Source organism: Spinacia oleracea, chromosome 4, assembly GCF_020520425.1.
Source record: "Spinacia oleracea cultivar Varoflay chromosome 4, BTI_SOV_V1, whole genome shotgun sequence".
NCBI classification, from domain to species: domain Eukaryota; kingdom Viridiplantae; phylum Streptophyta; class Magnoliopsida; order Caryophyllales; family Amaranthaceae; genus Spinacia; species Spinacia oleracea.
The window spans coordinates 6,896,411-6,913,049 of NC_079490.1; the positions used below are offsets into that span (position 1 = coordinate 6,896,411).

Consider the following 16,639-nt stretch of genomic DNA (forward strand, 5'->3'; position numbering starts at 1 on the left):
TATATATATATATATATATATATATATATATATATATATATATATATATATATATATATATATATATATATATATATTAGATTATTATTATTTATTAATTATTATTATTACTAATTTGGCATATATTTATATCATTGTTATTATTATTATTTTCTTACTATTATTGCTTTAATAAAAAATATTGTTGTCGATGTAATTAGGATTTACGTAGTTCGGAGTATTACTTAAGGCATAAATAAAACATTAACAAATTAAACATTCAAAGTTCATCTAAGAAAAGCAATAATTAGTTACAAAGAGAGAAAAAAAATTGAATCGATATTCCAGATCATGTCCACATATAATCGAACTATCCCGATTAGATCAAGTCAGAACCGATTAAATTAGTATAGATCTTTCAAGATCAGAACCGATCTGTACAGATCATATCAGATCATGTCCAGATCACAACCGATTTGTACATATCATGTCCATATAAGAACCAATATATCCAGATAAGAACTGATACGTCCATATCAGAATCGATCTATGCAGATCATGTTCAAGTCTATCTAATACATGGAATAGTTAACATAATGACTAAAGTCAAATAAATAATGTGTAATGTATAATAACAATATTATAAATTTGAATTAAATTTTTTTTACATGTAAATCATTAAATATTAATAATTGTAGATTTTATTTATGAAAAATCAGTTCATATCAGATCGGATTAATAAAAATAATTTCAGATCATATCAGATAAGAAAAAATAAGTTCAGACCATATCAGATCAGAAAAAATAAGGTGAACTAAACGGGGCCTAAGAGTCCCCTCCCAAAATATTGTGAAAATGCATTAATCTCTTGTTCTCTTGTATACTCTTTTTAAATTTTATTTTCGTCAAAAAAAGATGAGGTGACACTAACTTTTTATTTACTAGGTTAGATACTGTGCCACGCACGGATGCTAATAAATAATTTGTTTATTTTTAATGCAATAAATCTACTATTCTTAATGGATAGATTGTGTCAATTGTTATTGGAATAATAAGAAAAATATATCATTTATTAGAATTACCAAGTGATGATCGAGTACAGAGTAATATTTTAGAAGTATAGGATTTCGATAGAAATATTTAAGATGGAAATAAAGAAGAAAATGGATTATCAGGATCAACATCAGCATCTGACCCGATATTCGAATACATTGATTTATAGACCATATATACTATTGAGTTTTGGGTTTTTAGATAATTTTGTTTAACCCACTTTTTAACCCTTGTTTAAATGTATAAAATGTAACGAAACACAATACAAAATCTCTCAAAATTTTATATACAATAAAAACAATTATAGAAAGACAATAGAAAACTCTTGTTTGGATATGGACGTATAGTAACACATAACTTCTTCTTTTTAATACTATTACATCGATTTTTAAAAATTCGGTAAGTAGGCCAAGAGTATTAGAAATTTTTGAAAATCAATTGGGAAAATTAATTTATGAAAATTATGTGTGGCCTACATAGTCATAATTCTAAATGATTATCTTTTCCTATTGTAAAAGGAGTAAGTTAATTAGTCAAATTATTATATTCTAAGGCACAATATATATTTATCTTTTTCTGTTATATACAAAATAGGTTAGTCAAATTATTATTTTTCTAAGACGCATATTTATCTTTCCTATTATATACAAAGTAAGTTAATCAAATTATTTTCAGCTAACTACGATGTATTATGTATTATCGTTTACATTGTATTTGATATTTTTTCTGAGTATTTGATGCAATATTTAGTAGACTATTAATTTTATAAGATGTGTGTTTCGTATTGTGTAAGCCTTATATTTTTATTTATGGGTTTTTTTTTCCTAACTTACTGATTTTATTTTTATTTTTTTAATACTCTTTTTGTACATGATATACTTCGTAATATTTAGTCAATCATTTTATTCTCCTACAAAAGGCATGTGTATCCTTTAGTGAGATTATTGAGGCTTAATTGTGACAAAATTTTAAGCCTCAATAGAATACTCCTTCCGTTCCGGAATACCCACAACGTTTTTTTTTTACTATGTAATATGCTCCTAGATTAATTTTTATTCGTTTATTTTTTTAATTTTCATATAATTATCCATATCAGATATTTTTAATTCAAAAATACGAGACGCACCAGGAGATGACATATATCGTTCTGCGTGTCTTTAAGTATATATATTTTTTTGATAATCGCGTGTTTTTTAAGTATATAGTAATTAATTGATTTATTAGTAGTTATAGATTTTGGTTGTTAAAAATGTGCCAGCAAAATTATCGCGAAGAAAGAACACATATTATTCTTGGTATTATTTTAAAATAAAGTAGTGTAACTATTGATTGTTCAAAAATGAAATTGTAAAAATAATATTATGTAGTACAAAAGATAAGAAGGTGTATGTTGTTGTTTTTTGAAAAGAACATAATATAAGAATATTTTATAACATGTACTCCTAGGGGTGTTCATCGGTCCAAACCCGGACCGGACCGAAGACCGAAATTATGATAATTCAAGACCCGAAGACCGGACCGATTATGCTTGGACCGGACCGAAAAAATCGGTCCAAAATCCGGACCAGACCGATTTGGACCGGTTGTAGACCTATTTCTATATATTATTTATTTTTTATAAAAATTATGATAAAAAAGAAAAAATATATATAAAAAACTATTTGTTTGAGGCCTTTCTTGGAAGCTAAAATAAAATATATCACAATATAGTAATATTTACAGCATATTAAAGGAGAGAATTAAATTTTTAAATAGGTTATATTATATTTTATTAAGGAAAAATCGGTTCGGTCCAAAATCGGATTTTGGACCGGACTAGACCGGACCGGACCAAAGGCCGAAAATTGTTATTTCTCGACCCGAAGACCGGACCGATTGTCTTCGGTCCGGTCCGGTTCGATCTGGGTCAATCTGGTCTGGTCTATTTTTTCGGTCCAGACCAATTTTTGCACACCCCTATGTACTCCAAATAAAAATTCGATAAAACAATTTCAATATGGATGAGTTAGGACTCGAACCCCAAACTCAAAGATACGCCGTAGGCCGTAGCTCTTTGTCACAAACAAACAAACAAAACCCAAAAAAGAACTTCGAATTTCTGTTACACCATCTTCTCCAGGAAGGAAGCTGGAGAATAGCACTTGAAGCAACGCATACATAGTTTGCATTTTGGGATGAAGTTTACAGCTCGGACTCCTCCTTCCATGGCGGCTTCGGCTTCCTCTTCCTTCTTTCATGCTGCTGCTTTTGGTAATACTCTTCCTTTTCTCTCATTCTTCACTTTCCCTAATTTCCTATTGATTTCCCCCTTTCAATTTGTTAGTTTCCGACATTGCTCCCATATCCCCTATCAATTTGATGATGAACGCCAATTGCTTATTCAATCTGTTAGAGATCAATCCAAATTAGGGTTTTCTGATTTAAAACTCCCTCTTTCACTCTTCCATCAATTGACCTCTTTGCGTCCTCTTCCTTCTGTTATCGTTTTCAATCAGCTCTTTACTGCCATGAACAAATTGAAACACCTTAAACCTCATCCCACCATCATTTCTATTTACAGATACCTTGAATTATCTGGTATTCGACCCAATATGCATTCCATGGGTATTCTCACCAATTGTTACTGTCATCTCGGCCGCTTTGATTTCGGCTTCTCTTGCCTCGGTAAAAGCCTGAAACTTGGTTATCCCCCAATGCTATTTTCTTAACCACCTTAATCAACGGCTATATCCACTGTGATAAGCTCCCTTTAGCTGCGAAATTGCTAGATAAAATAATCAAGTTAGGTGTCCAACCTAACATTGTTACCTACGGCGCTATGGTCAAAGGCCTTTGTCGAATAGGCGACAATGTGAGCGCTCTCAATTTTCTAAACAAAATGCAATCTGGAGGTCTTTGTAAGCCTGACATTGTAATATACAACACTATAATTGATAGTCTCTGTAAGGACAAGCTCTTAAAACAGGGCCTGAACCTGTTCTCCTCTATGAAAACTCAGGGCATTCGACCTGATGTTGTCACTTATACCGCCTTGGTTCGAGGCCTCTACAATTCCGGCTGTCCGGATGAGGCTAAGCGTTTTTTGACTGAGATGTTAGAGAACAACATAACACCGAATGTTAAGACCTTCAGCATGTTGGTTGACATGTTTTGTAAAGACGGGAGTGTTGATGAAGCACAAGCCATTCTACACCTTATGACGGAAAGAGGTGTAACTCCCAACATCATTACTTACAGTGCTTTACTAGATGGTTATTGTTTACGTGGTCAGATGGAAGATGCAGAAAAGCTAATTAAGTTCATGGCCCAAAATGGGTGTGAGCCTGATCTTGTATGTTTCTCTACAATGATAAATGGATACTGCAAGGCTAGAAACACTGACATGGCCCTCAACATATTCCACAAAATGTTACAAAAAGGGACAACACTTGATGTTGTTACCTATACCACTCTTATTGATGGATTGTGCAAAGCAAGTAGGCTTCCACTTGCCCTCAATCTATTCAAGGAAATGCAAGCTCGCGGAGTTATTCCAAATGTTGTCACATATAGTTCATTGGTTGATGGCCTATGCAAAAGTGCACGGCTTGACGAGGCAGTTGCAATACTCGAAGATATGGAGGATAAAGGTATTAAGCCTAATATTTTCACCTACAGTATCCTAATGGATAGCTTGTGTGAGTCTGGGAAGCTTGAAGATGCAGCAAATTTGTTCAATGATCTTGTACTGAAGGGTCTGAAGCCTAATATTAAAACATACAATATCATGATCAAAGGCTTCTGCAAGAAAAGACTAATGAATCAAGCTGATGTGACATTCAGGAAAATGGAGGAAGTTGGTTGTTTCCCTAATGATATCACCTATAATACGATCATCCAAGGATACATTCGCAATAATGACTTGCCGAAAGCATTATACTATTGTGATCTTATGGTTAGCAAGGGATTTGAAGCTAATGCAAACACTTTCGCATTATTTGTTGACCTCTTGTCGTCTGATAGCTTAAGTGATTCAACCAAGGGACTGCTTCAGAAGTTTATCAAATGAATTCAACTTCAAGTTCGCTAGGACAGGAGATTTAGGACCCTGGATATCAAATTGTTGTTCTTGAGGTACCTTATTTATCATCCATTTAGTGTAAATTTACTCCTGATGCGTCACTTCTGTTTTGCTAGTTGCTATGACTTTCAAATTGTAATTTGTTGCAACAAGTGAAAATTTTATTGTGCCGTCCGTTTTAGTAAAGTTCAATGCTCCTTTTTATTTCTTCTGTATTCATTGGTCCAAGTTAATGGTAATTTCTTTCCTGGCTATAACAAGAAGTAGGCACTCTATTTTAAACCTGTGTTACTAAAACAGCAGAGAATAGCCAGAAATATGTTAAACATAAAGCATACTCGGAAATATTAGAAAGTCTGAATCACTGTAAGTGAAGTTGAGCTGCAGCAACAAATCATTCATAGCAGTGTTAAGCTAGTAAATAACAACTTTGTTAGTTCTCCTGTACCATTGCTTTTCGGGTTTTGGTATCACAACTTTGTTAGTTCTCCTGTACCATTCGTTTCTGTCCCGTCTGTTGTTTTTCATGGTTAATTTGTTTCAGCCTTGAAGCTATGCAAGTCATCTCTGGCTACCTTAACAACTTGACAATCAGAGTTGCACTAGCAAGTAGCAAGCAGACTTCAAAAGTCTGACAAATGAAAAATAACAGAAGGCATTTCAAGCTTTTGATTCCAAACTAATAACCTTTATCTACCGAGTTTTTTATTTTTATTTTTATGCTTTGTATTTACCTATTTTGTAAAAAATCAATTGCCAAATTTTAACTTAGACACTTTTTATTTTTATTTTAGAAGGTAAGATGAAAGACCCTACCGAACTAGTACCTCTTGCATAAATTTCCGCCAACTTTGCAGGTCAGGCTCATTGGAAGAACATTATACTATTGTGACTTATGGTTAGCAAAGGATTCGAAGCTGATGCATCCACTTTTTCATTATTTGTTGACCTCATGTCTTCTGATAGTGTGTAAGTGACTCGCCCAAAGGCCTTGTTCAGAAGTTTATCAACTGAATGCAAGTTCAGATGACTGCAAGTTTGTTAGGGTTAGAAGTTTTGGAGCTTGGATATTATATTAATGTTTTTAAGGTATCTTATTTATCTCTCTATTCTGTAATGACATCTAGAATGCATTTTGTGGCAACAAGCGAAAAATCTGTTGTGCCATCTATTGGAAGTATTAAAGTTCACTGCTGTGTTTATTTCTTGTGTTACATCTTGCACTGTTCTGTGCCATGTGTTGAATGAAGTTCAGTGTTCTGTTTATTTCTTGTGTTACTTCTTGCAGAACAAACATTTGGTTGTTCCAAGTTATAATGGTTACCTCATAACTAGCTATATTTGTATTGTCATTTTCGAGTTGCTTATGTTTTTCATGGTAAATTGCATTATGACTAGCAGGAGAACTGGTATTGAAGGCTTTTGGTAGAATAGGCTTATTAGTGAAGCCTAACTGAAACAGAGTATAAGGGCTGCTTTTCACAGTTTTTAAAGGGCTTAGTTTCTAGTTTGACTTACCAAGTGCATCATACGTTTCATACTTATCCCGATGTTATAGTTAGCCAGGGATTTGAGTTCAGATCACGTCCTTTCATTGCCTTTTTGTGTTGCTGCAAAATTGATTGATTGATATGAAGTTGAGATGATTGCGACCATAAAGGGGTCTTGGAGCTATGATACTGTATATCAAAGAAGTGTGATTCAGTCAGGTATCTTTCCTGGTGCCCTTAGTGATATTGAAATACTTATGACAAGGTTGTTTTGACATTAATACTTGTGATGACCCTAAAAGATGAATCTGCCTGAGTCTGACAATGATGATCTGAACTGCATTGTTCAGCAGAGGAGCGCAGAACAGAAGGCATTATACAGACCATTCTATTATCCGGACCTCATCTGCACAGAATATTCACTTGGACCGGATACTAGAATGGTCTGTATACTGTGTTACAGTTTGAAGATAATCTCTCATCAGGTAACTGCTCTTTACCGTCTCAGTTTCTCACTGATGGTGTGATGGAAAGTGCAAAGGCGGCTGGCCTGGCTACATAGACAACTACTTCAGCTTTCTCAGCAGAAAAAGTGAGTTCATCCTCATTAGTTTTGAAATTGGTAGCTTCTGTTTTTGCTAGTTTCGTTTTCACCGTCTTCCTTACTGGTGCATGCTACTAAGTAGTAGTTGTGAGATGTAAAGCCGACTGTAGGGAGTTCAACAACCTATCTGATCTGCCGATTGATACAATCACCAGGTTATCTTTTGAATCTCTGAGACTGGTAAGCCAAGATTTTGAGAATATGCTTGGCCATGGAGGATTCGGGTCTGTAATTGCAAGTACCTTAGAACTTAGAAGATGGGACCAAAGTATTGTCAAGAGATTAGATGGGCAAGGGAGCAGGGATGAAGGAATTTCTAGCAGAAGTCAATCCCATAGGTTACCTTCACCATTTCAATTTGGTAAAACGGATTGGTTTTTGTGATGATGGATTCCAAAATGGATACATGCAAAATGGTTACTTTGAGCAAAATATTACAGGACCTTATCATTATGAATTGATTGGTTTCTATGCCTGTGTATGCCGCATCAAATCTGAACTAGCCGCTTGTGTGCTAACTTTCATTTGAGTGCTAACTTCAATTATGCTTTTCTCTCCTAAACGTTCCTAATGCTCAAATGCCAGTAAGTTATCATTTGCTTATCTTCTCATCGCCAAAGATGTCTAAGTTTGATTTTCCTCTCCATGCTTTCGCTTGCTTGTTAGTTGTTACTGGTTTTCCTAAATGAAAGCATCTTCTACGTGGTAATCCTGCATGATAGAAAGAGATATAAATAAGTTATGCATGTGAAGTAGTAGTATTGAGTAGACCAGTAAAGCTTGAGCAAGCACAGGATTCTCTTTCAAAGGTATAAAAGCTGCGATTCCACTATTTCTTCCAAAGTTTATGTAGGACTCAGACCTACATTCTTATGCACTAGCACAGTGGCACCATGATCCACCATTAGATTTACATTTTAACTGCCTATATTTTACATTTTTACAGTGTGTACATGACTGACAGTTTACAATGTTACATAGAACAGTCTCATTGTTCGAGTGTACTCCAAGTTGGTTATTCAATCTTCTAGGCATTGCTCTTCGTAATTCGTGTGTTTGGCGCTCTATTATTCCTCAATAATCATTGTTAATTGTTAATTGTTTTTGTTTTTGTTTTTGTTTTTTACATCTGCTGTTGTAATACTCCATACTAGTTATACGGAAACAGATAATCTTTTCTGGATGAAGTAGATGTTTGCTAACAGACATAAGTCGAATACTCATTGTTTTTGTGTTTACTTTTGTCGCAGTAATATTAATTACACGGAAACAGACAATCTTCATTCTCTGGCTGTGGCTCAACATTCGCTTCCTGTAAGGCTGAGGCAGAAGCAGGTGAGTAGGGTTGAGCATGCATATCTTTAGATTTCACTCTGCCTGTTAGATATATTATTCCTGTCATAGATTTGTTAAGTTTCTAGTATTGTGATGGCGATAAAGTTTCCGCAAGGAAAATATAAAGAAGTTGAGGCCTCTTTTTCAATTTTCCTCATAGTTTGAAATATCTAGTAAGTATTTTTTTAAACTGAGTTTCCATTTCTTGTGATGACGAATAGAAATCTTCTTAGTCATTGGTCTAGACTGAAGAGACAGCCAGTTTTAACCAAATGACACAAAACCATTTACCTCCAATATGTGTTTTAACAAGCCTACTGTTGGATTGTTTTCAGCCAAAATATTGGAACTTTTTTAGGAACTAAACTGCTTTCACTAGCTTTGCCAAATTAGATGAGAAGTCTCGTGTAATTAAGAACTTTCCTGTGATTAAGAGTGATAAATATGACAATATCATTATCTATGAATTAGTGATTGTTGAATGTGGGTTTGTTAATGCACTTCTTCCACAAAACATAATTTCCAGTTCTTGTCTATTTGTTGTTTGTACAGTATTTTAAAGCAAAAACTGGCGTTACTTGTCTTAATCTATAAGTTCCTTGCAGTACTTTCTTAAAGATTATGTTTGATTTTTGTTGTTGAAAATTACAAAGATTATGGCCCTGTTTGTTGATTGTTGATTGTTAATTATAAATTTTTAATTTTTATTTATTAGTAGTAATATGAATTATTAAGTATTTACTTCGTATTATTAATTACTGTATGAATTATTAACTACTTCGTATTAATTATTAACTATTACAGTAACTATTAATTATTATTTATTAATTATTAACTATTACAATAACTATTAATTATTATTTATTAATTATTAACTATTACTGTAACTACTTCGTATTAATTATTAACTATTACAGTTTCAAATTACCAATTATTAATTGTTGATTGTTGATTGTTAATTATAAATTATAAATTATAAATTTTTATTTACAAGTAGTAATATTAATTATTAAGTATTTACTTCGTATTATTAATTATGAATTATTAACTACTTCGTATTAATTATTAACTATTACAGTAACTATTAATTATTATTTATTAATTATATATGGAGTATTAAATTATTAATTACGAAGTATTTGGTATAATTTAATTGGTACGGGCTGGCCCAATATAGCCATATAGGCTTATGGAGCCCTTACTCTATTTCCCGCGCAAATATCCGCCAGTTTTAAGCTGCCATTTGCTCCATTTTCTCCCCCAATTTCCTGTGTTTTCGTCAGTTATTCAATTTCAACAATTACCCACTTCTTCACCCTCAATCCCATCATCTCTGCAACTATTTCACAAATTCGAAGACTAGAATGGCTGATTCGGGAGTTGAACCAATCGAGAGTAGCTTGAAGAAGAGCAAGATCGATTCGACGCAAACCCTAACCCTAAATCTCCCCGACCACATCCTAATTGAAGAAATTCTGGCACGACTTCCGGTAAAATCCCTAATTCGCTTCAAATCTGTTTGTAAGTATTGGTTATCAATCATTTCTTCCCGCAAATTCGCAAAATCCCATCTGAAATTTTCTGTATTGCGCCTTCAATTTCTATTTCTTCCGTATTGTCATGATTATTGTGGGAAAGGGAATGGAGGTAATTTTCTCTCGTTACCCTACAAAGAATCCTGTAGCGTGAAAGATTTAGTTCGATTAGGGTGTGGATATATTGAAGATTTTCCTGTATTAGTGGGTTCTTGTCATGGACTCATATGCGTGTGTGATAAGGAAGAGTATGCTGGTAAATTTGGTCTGTGGAACCCTGCTACAGAAGAGCATCGTGAGATTACTAATCCCGATAATATTCCCGATGTTAAAGCTTATGGTTTTGGTTATGTTTCCTCCATTGATGATTATAAGATTGCATCTACATTTGCTACACGTAGTGGGAAGTTTCGGGGGTTTTACGTGTTTTCTGCACGTAATGGTAAATGGAAAAGAATTGTTGGTAAATTTGATAGGCATTACCATCAACTTGCTATCTCATTGGACCGCGAAGCACTGTTTGTTGATGGAACTCATTACTGGCCTACTAAGCGTTTTATTGGATTTAACTTAGATACTGAGAAATTCGAAGAATCCCCATTGAGAGATGATTTACATAGCTATAAAGATGTGAAATTGTTCAAGTTTAAAGGGTGTTTGACATTCCGTGGTCGTCACTGGAAGAGTACTCACAATGTTTGGGACTTTTGGATGCTGAAAAAACCTAATGGCTCGATTAGTTGGGAGAAATTGTTCACATTTGATCTTACAAATGTCTCCTTTTTTCGTTTCTCTGAGACAGACAAGTGTTTGGTGCGACAGTTTGAGCAGTTCAAGCTAATTGACCCGTGTAAGGAAGCTTTGGAACTTGTCCGAGGAGATTCCGATTTTTCTAACAAGGCAGTAACAATGGAATACACTGAGAGTCTTGTTTCACCTTTTGTTATAACGAAGGTGAAAAACTTTGAGGTTTGATCATGTCTTTTATTCTAATGCTTTGTGCTTAGTTTTATATTCTTGCTAGTTTTAGTTAGTTGCGCATGTTTGCTATGATCAAGGTTGTAGCCTTTCATTTCTTAATGATAAGTCACCTTTCTTTTTCTTCCTATTTTTAGTTTATAGGACCTATGAACAAAGTTGTCTCATACAGTGATACAGATGTAGTAGGAATTTTGAAACTCATAGATTTTAGATGGTTCATATGTTTCCATGAACGTGCCTGTTTTTCTTTAGTTAATGTTGCATCCTTCTCTGATGTCCTCCGAGGTCTTGATTGGTAAAGTTTAGCAGTAAAAGGAACACGATATCTGGATGGAGGAGACTTGATATATCAGTGTGAAATTTGTTGTTCTATTTTCTCTAGAATTGATGGATGGAATTGTGTTGTATGCTTCTGATATTTAAAGGAAGGTTGGATGACTTATAAATTATAATACCTTCACCTCCGAGTTTGTTAAATGAAAATGAGATGTCAAATACACAAGTTATGAATCATGACCTTCCTACTTATTGGTGCATTAGTTCATATACATGCAGAGAAGGATAGTTCTGTTTTCTTAAAAATATTGTCCTTTATATTCAACAACTTACACGATTTCTCTAGTGACTTATCCAAATTCTCAAAGTCACAATTGCCAAAGGATCTAAACACGATCTACGATTGGAGTTGAAAGGAGATGTTTGTATCCACCCTAGAAGTATACATCAGACTCACCCAAAGAGTAAGGAAAATTTTGTAATATTAATCCAACCTTTGGCCGGTTTTCTTTTATTAATCCCACCTACGACATATTTTTTAATAATCCTACCTTTACTACCCAACGACTTTTATTGGGCTTAAGTGACCGATAACCAGTGAAAAAATCATCGAGATGCTGATGATTTGATGATGATGACTGAATATATCGAGGGAGAGTACTTCCACGTAGGGACATATTATCGCCTACAATAGGTTTATGACGTTTTAGGTCCAATAAAAGTCGTTGGGTGGTATAGGTGGGATTATTAAAAAATATGTCGTAGGTGGGCTTTATAAAAGAAAATCGGCCAAAGGTTGGATTAATATTACCAAATTTTCCAAAGAGTAATTAATTGAAACTTTTAAGCATGTTCTTGTTGTTAATCTATTGCAGGATTGTAGCGCACATTCTTGGATAGAACTATGACATATTTTCCTTGTGGAGAAGGTGTTTAAGTGCTATAAGAGCCACACGATTTTGACTAATTCAATGTGTTTAATAGTGGTTTTGGTCATTGGATTGGAAATAAATTATATTGTACAAGCATGTTGCTCGAAGCTTTTATCCGGTGCTTTCTCATTGTATGTATTCATGAACTTGGATACATGTCCTGCAATGCCATTGTTATTCCCTTTTCATAAACTAGTCTTTTGGTTAATGTGAGGTGCACTTTTCTTTTAAAGGGTGCCTATTCATGTGTTCTGTTTTTATATAGTATCTACATTGTATATATTCCTCCTTTTTTAAAAATTTCATGTCCAATATTCAGAAACTATTCTGTCTTTTATTTCTCTCCCATTGTTGGCTTGATGCTGTTCATTTTTTCCGGCAACTTGAAGTTACTTGATATTGTTGCAATTCATTTTTTCCTGACAAATTGAAGTTACTTGATAACATCTGTTGTGATAGCTCACTCACTTATCAGTTGTATCAGATATGGTCTAACTATTTCTCTTTTTTTATTTGGGGGTGGAACATTACAGACTGTTAAACAACCAATCGTGGACAATAAGCTTCTCCAAAATAAACGGTAGACATTTCACTTATTTAAGTTTTCAAGTGTTGCAATATTTGTATGCCACATGTATTAATGAATGATTTATTATTCTAAATTGGCAGAGTTCTTCCTGTGTCTCGGATGAAGGACTCTTATTATGAAGACGAGGATGACTATGATGATGACTGTGATGATGATGACTGTGATGATGATGATGATGATGATGATGGTGATGTCGATGAGAGTGATTTCGAGGAGGAGGAGGAGGAGGAGGAGGAGGAGGAGGATGACAATGCTAGTGAATTCGAGGAGGCGCATGGCAATGAGAGTGATTCTGAGGACAATGGCAAAGTCAATACTTATTGGGTAAGTTCCGATGATGATGATAAAGACAGCGATTATTTTAAGTATGCGCTATCCAATGATGAGGACGAAGATGATGATGAGGATGAAGACGATGAAGATGGATTCTAGTAGCTAGAAATCTAGAATCTAGAAAGACTAAAGAACGTTTTTATATACAGATTTTTCCTCCCCCCCACCTATCTTGTGTTATGATTACTTTTGTTAAGATGTGTTATATACTTATATTCATTTGGGTATGAGTCATGTCCGGATCAACTAAGTTTTAGATTCGGGTCAAGTATGGATCGTGAATCTCGGATCCGGGTCAAGTTCGAATAAGACGTACCTCGTATTTTGGTCAATTACGGATTGAGTTTGTGGTTCAAGTGATCGAGTTAAGTTTGTATTCGGGTGTTCTATAATCGAGTGACTCTCGAGTTCGCGATGAAATTCAGATAACTAGCTTTATTATTTTAATACTTCGTGCCAAATAAAGATTTTTCGGACTTTTATTACTTTGCCTCCATATTATTTAAGATAAACAGAACATCAAATTAAATTCATAAATCGAGTTGGGTTGGATTACATAATTAATAGTTTAATTCAATTACCTTGAGTAAGATCAATGACGAGTAAATTGAAAAGGATTCGGGTTAAATCGAGTATTTTTTTTTATATCTCGGGTGACTTTTGTTTATCGGGTTAACTCGAGTTGGGTTATTTTCGGATATCAGATTTATTCGGTCGGATTGACAACAATTTAGTTGAATTCAGATTCGGATAGACGGATCAATCGGGTTAAATCGGATATCGGGTTTTAGTGGGTTGATTGCATTTGTTTCGGGTAAAATCGGTGTTCGGATTGCTAAAAGACTGGAAGTGATTTCGGTTCGGTTAAAAATTATCGGATGCAATGTTACGGATCTCCTCGGATTACTAGCGGTTCGGATCCGAATCTTTAATTTACCGGTTAAATCGAATTTCAGGTCAACAACTGATCAATTTGGATCGGCTATGATCTCTCTATTTCTTAAATACATTCGTTTCGGATTTCGGTCGATTTCGGTCGATTTTTCGGTCGCCCCATAAAAAACGAAGAGAATATAAGACTAATGGGCTGACTTTTAATGGGCCGACAAGGCAACAAATACGAAAAATAAAGATATTTGTATCATAATTCAAATTTGTTTTCAAATCTCCCTATTAGGCTGTTACCCGCCTTCCCCCACCAGACCACCAACAACCAACCCTCAAAAGCTCAGCCGCAAACTCCACCGCATGATCGCCAAATCCGCCACCACCATCGTTGACACAGCAATCCAAAAATGCAATTCTCTCTCCCACATCAAACAAATCCAATCCCACCTCATATCCGCCGGTCTCTTCCAATTTTCTCTCTCTATTCGCTCCAAACTTCTCGAGCTCACCGCCATCTCTTCCTATGGAGACCTCTCTTACGCAACCATCATCTTCAATTACATCAACCACCCATCAATATATGATTGGAATTCCATAATTCGAGGTCATGCCCAGAGTCCAACTCCCCGAATTGCACTCACCTTCTTCCTCTCCATGCTGCGCGCGCCCCAAAAGCCAGACGCCGTCACTTGCTCTTTTGCCCTCAAGGCGTGTGCGCGCGCTTTGGCGAATTTCGAGGGCCATTTGATACATTCCTTGGTTATTCGATCTGGGTTCAAGGTGGATGTGCTTTTGCAGACGACTTTAGTGGATGTGTATTGCAAAGTAGGGGAGTTTAAAGATGCCCGGAAGGTGTTTGATGAAATGTCTGACAGAGATATTGCTTCTTGGAACGCTTTGATTTGTGGGTTAGCTCAAGGGAGCTTTCCTAACGAAGCTCTGGAGTTGTTTTTCAGAGTCTGTAGGATGGGGATGAAGGCAGACAATGTAACAGTCCTTGGTGCTCTTTCAGCTTGCTCTCAAATGGGGGCTTCAAAAGAAGGGGACAAAGTATGGTGTTATATTAAGGAAGAGAGGTTGGATTTGAAGGTTACAGTATGCAATGCAGTGATTGACATGTACAATAAATGTGGGTTTGTGGATAAAGCATATAATGTGTTTAACAATATGAGGTGTAAGAAGAACATCATTACATGGAATACTATGGTAATGGGGTTTGCAATGCATGGACTTGGGGCAGAAGCTATTGAGCTTCTTCAGAAGATGAACAATGCTGGAGTCTTCCCTGACCCAATCACCTATCTTGGTGTATTGTGTGCTTGCAATCATGCAGCCTTGGTTGATGAAGGGTATCAATTGTTTAACTCAATGGAGAAGAAAGGGATTGTTCGTAATCTGAAGCATTATGGTGCTGTAGTTGACCTGTTAGGAAGAGCAGGGAGGCTAACTGAAGCTTATGAAATCATAAACTCAATGCCAATTAAGCCTGATATTGTCCTTTGGCAAACTTTACTAGGCGCTTGCAACACATACGGAAATGTGGAATTAGCAGAAATTGCATCAGAAAAACTCGTTGAAATGGGGTCAGATAGCTGTGGAGATTTCATCCTCTTGTCAAATGTTTATGCTACATACAAGAGGTGGAATGATGTAGGTCGAATTAGAGAAGAGATGAAGATCAGGGATGTGAAAAAAGTCCCTGGATTTAGCTACACTGAAGTTGGTGGTGTATTGCACAAGTTCATCAGTGGAGATCAGAGTCACCCAAATTGGAGAGAGATCTATGCAAAACTGGGTGAAGTCATGTATAAGATTAAGGAGCATGGATATGTTCCAGGGACGAGATTTGTGTTGCACGATATAGGGGAGGAAGATAAAGAGTACGCGTTGTGTTATCATAGTGAGAAGTTGGCTGTGGCTTTTGGGTTGCTGAAAACAAGCCATGAAACCCCAATTCATGTAATCAAGAATCTCAGAATATGTGTGGATTGTCATGCTGTTATGAAGCTTGTGTCAAAGGTTTATAATCGTGAGATTATAGTTAGGGATCGAGCTCGATTTCATAGGTTTAAGGAAGGAACTTGTTCTTGTAGGGATTATTGGTAAAGAGGGTGAGGGATTAGAGTTGTGTATGGAAAAACTCAGCAATAACTCTATCTGGACTTGGTGATTTAGAGTTGTGTATAGAGAACATGGCATCCTTAATTTCTTGATGAGAAAAGGGCTCCTCCAATAAAGAGACTTCCTCAAGTTTTTTTTTTTGGGAAAGGAAAAATACAATGAAATTAGGACAGTCTTCTCTCAATATTGTATGCACTTCCTTTCTCAAGATATGGCATCTCATGGTATTAATGTTTCTATGCACCCGGGTGCATCTATCTGTAGGTGCATGGCGTGCATTCCATCTCATTTTATGTTCACTTGTTCTAAACATGAGCATACGAGCTGGTTTATGTGAGAGAGTACGTGTACGTTATTTTCAGGTGTACGTGAGAGATTTTAGGTATTATTGGGATGAAATGAAATTGGTTGAAAATGATGATTTTACTCTTAATCCTATATAATACGGAGTAATATGGGAAAT

At 35.3% G+C, this 16,639-nt stretch overlaps 2 protein-coding genes and 1 pseudogene across 3 annotated transcripts; all 3 read left to right on the plus strand.

Moving 5' to 3' along the window:
- Positions 1-3,090: 3,090 nt before the first annotated feature.
- Positions 3,091-6,301, plus strand: LOC110776878 (putative pentatricopeptide repeat-containing protein At1g12700, mitochondrial; annotated as a pseudogene).
- A 3,096-nt stretch (positions 6,302-9,397) lies between these two features.
- On the plus strand, positions 9,398-13,614 carry LOC110776876 (F-box/kelch-repeat protein At3g23880-like). 2 transcript variants are annotated; one of them, XM_021981440.2, is made up of 3 exons: positions 9,398-11,010; positions 12,779-12,825; positions 12,915-13,614. In XM_021981440.2, the coding sequence occupies exons 1-3, from the start codon at positions 9,886-9,888 to the stop codon at positions 13,264-13,266; spliced, it is 1,524 nt and encodes a 507-aa protein (XP_021837132.2). In that variant the 5' UTR covers positions 9,398-9,885; the 3' UTR covers positions 13,267-13,614. The 2 variants fall into 2 exon arrangements, with proteins under 2 accessions (XP_021837132.2, XP_021837130.2); XM_021981438.2 differs by having other exon boundaries at positions 9,403-11,025.
- Positions 13,615-14,311: 697 nt separating this feature from the next.
- On the plus strand, positions 14,312-16,540 carry LOC110776875 (pentatricopeptide repeat-containing protein At1g34160). Its single transcript, XM_021981437.2, has one exon. The coding sequence runs from the start codon at positions 14,416-14,418 to the stop codon at positions 16,159-16,161; it is 1,746 nt and encodes a 581-aa protein (XP_021837129.1). The 5' UTR covers positions 14,312-14,415; the 3' UTR covers positions 16,162-16,540.
- The last annotated feature ends 99 nt before the right edge of the window (positions 16,541-16,639 follow it).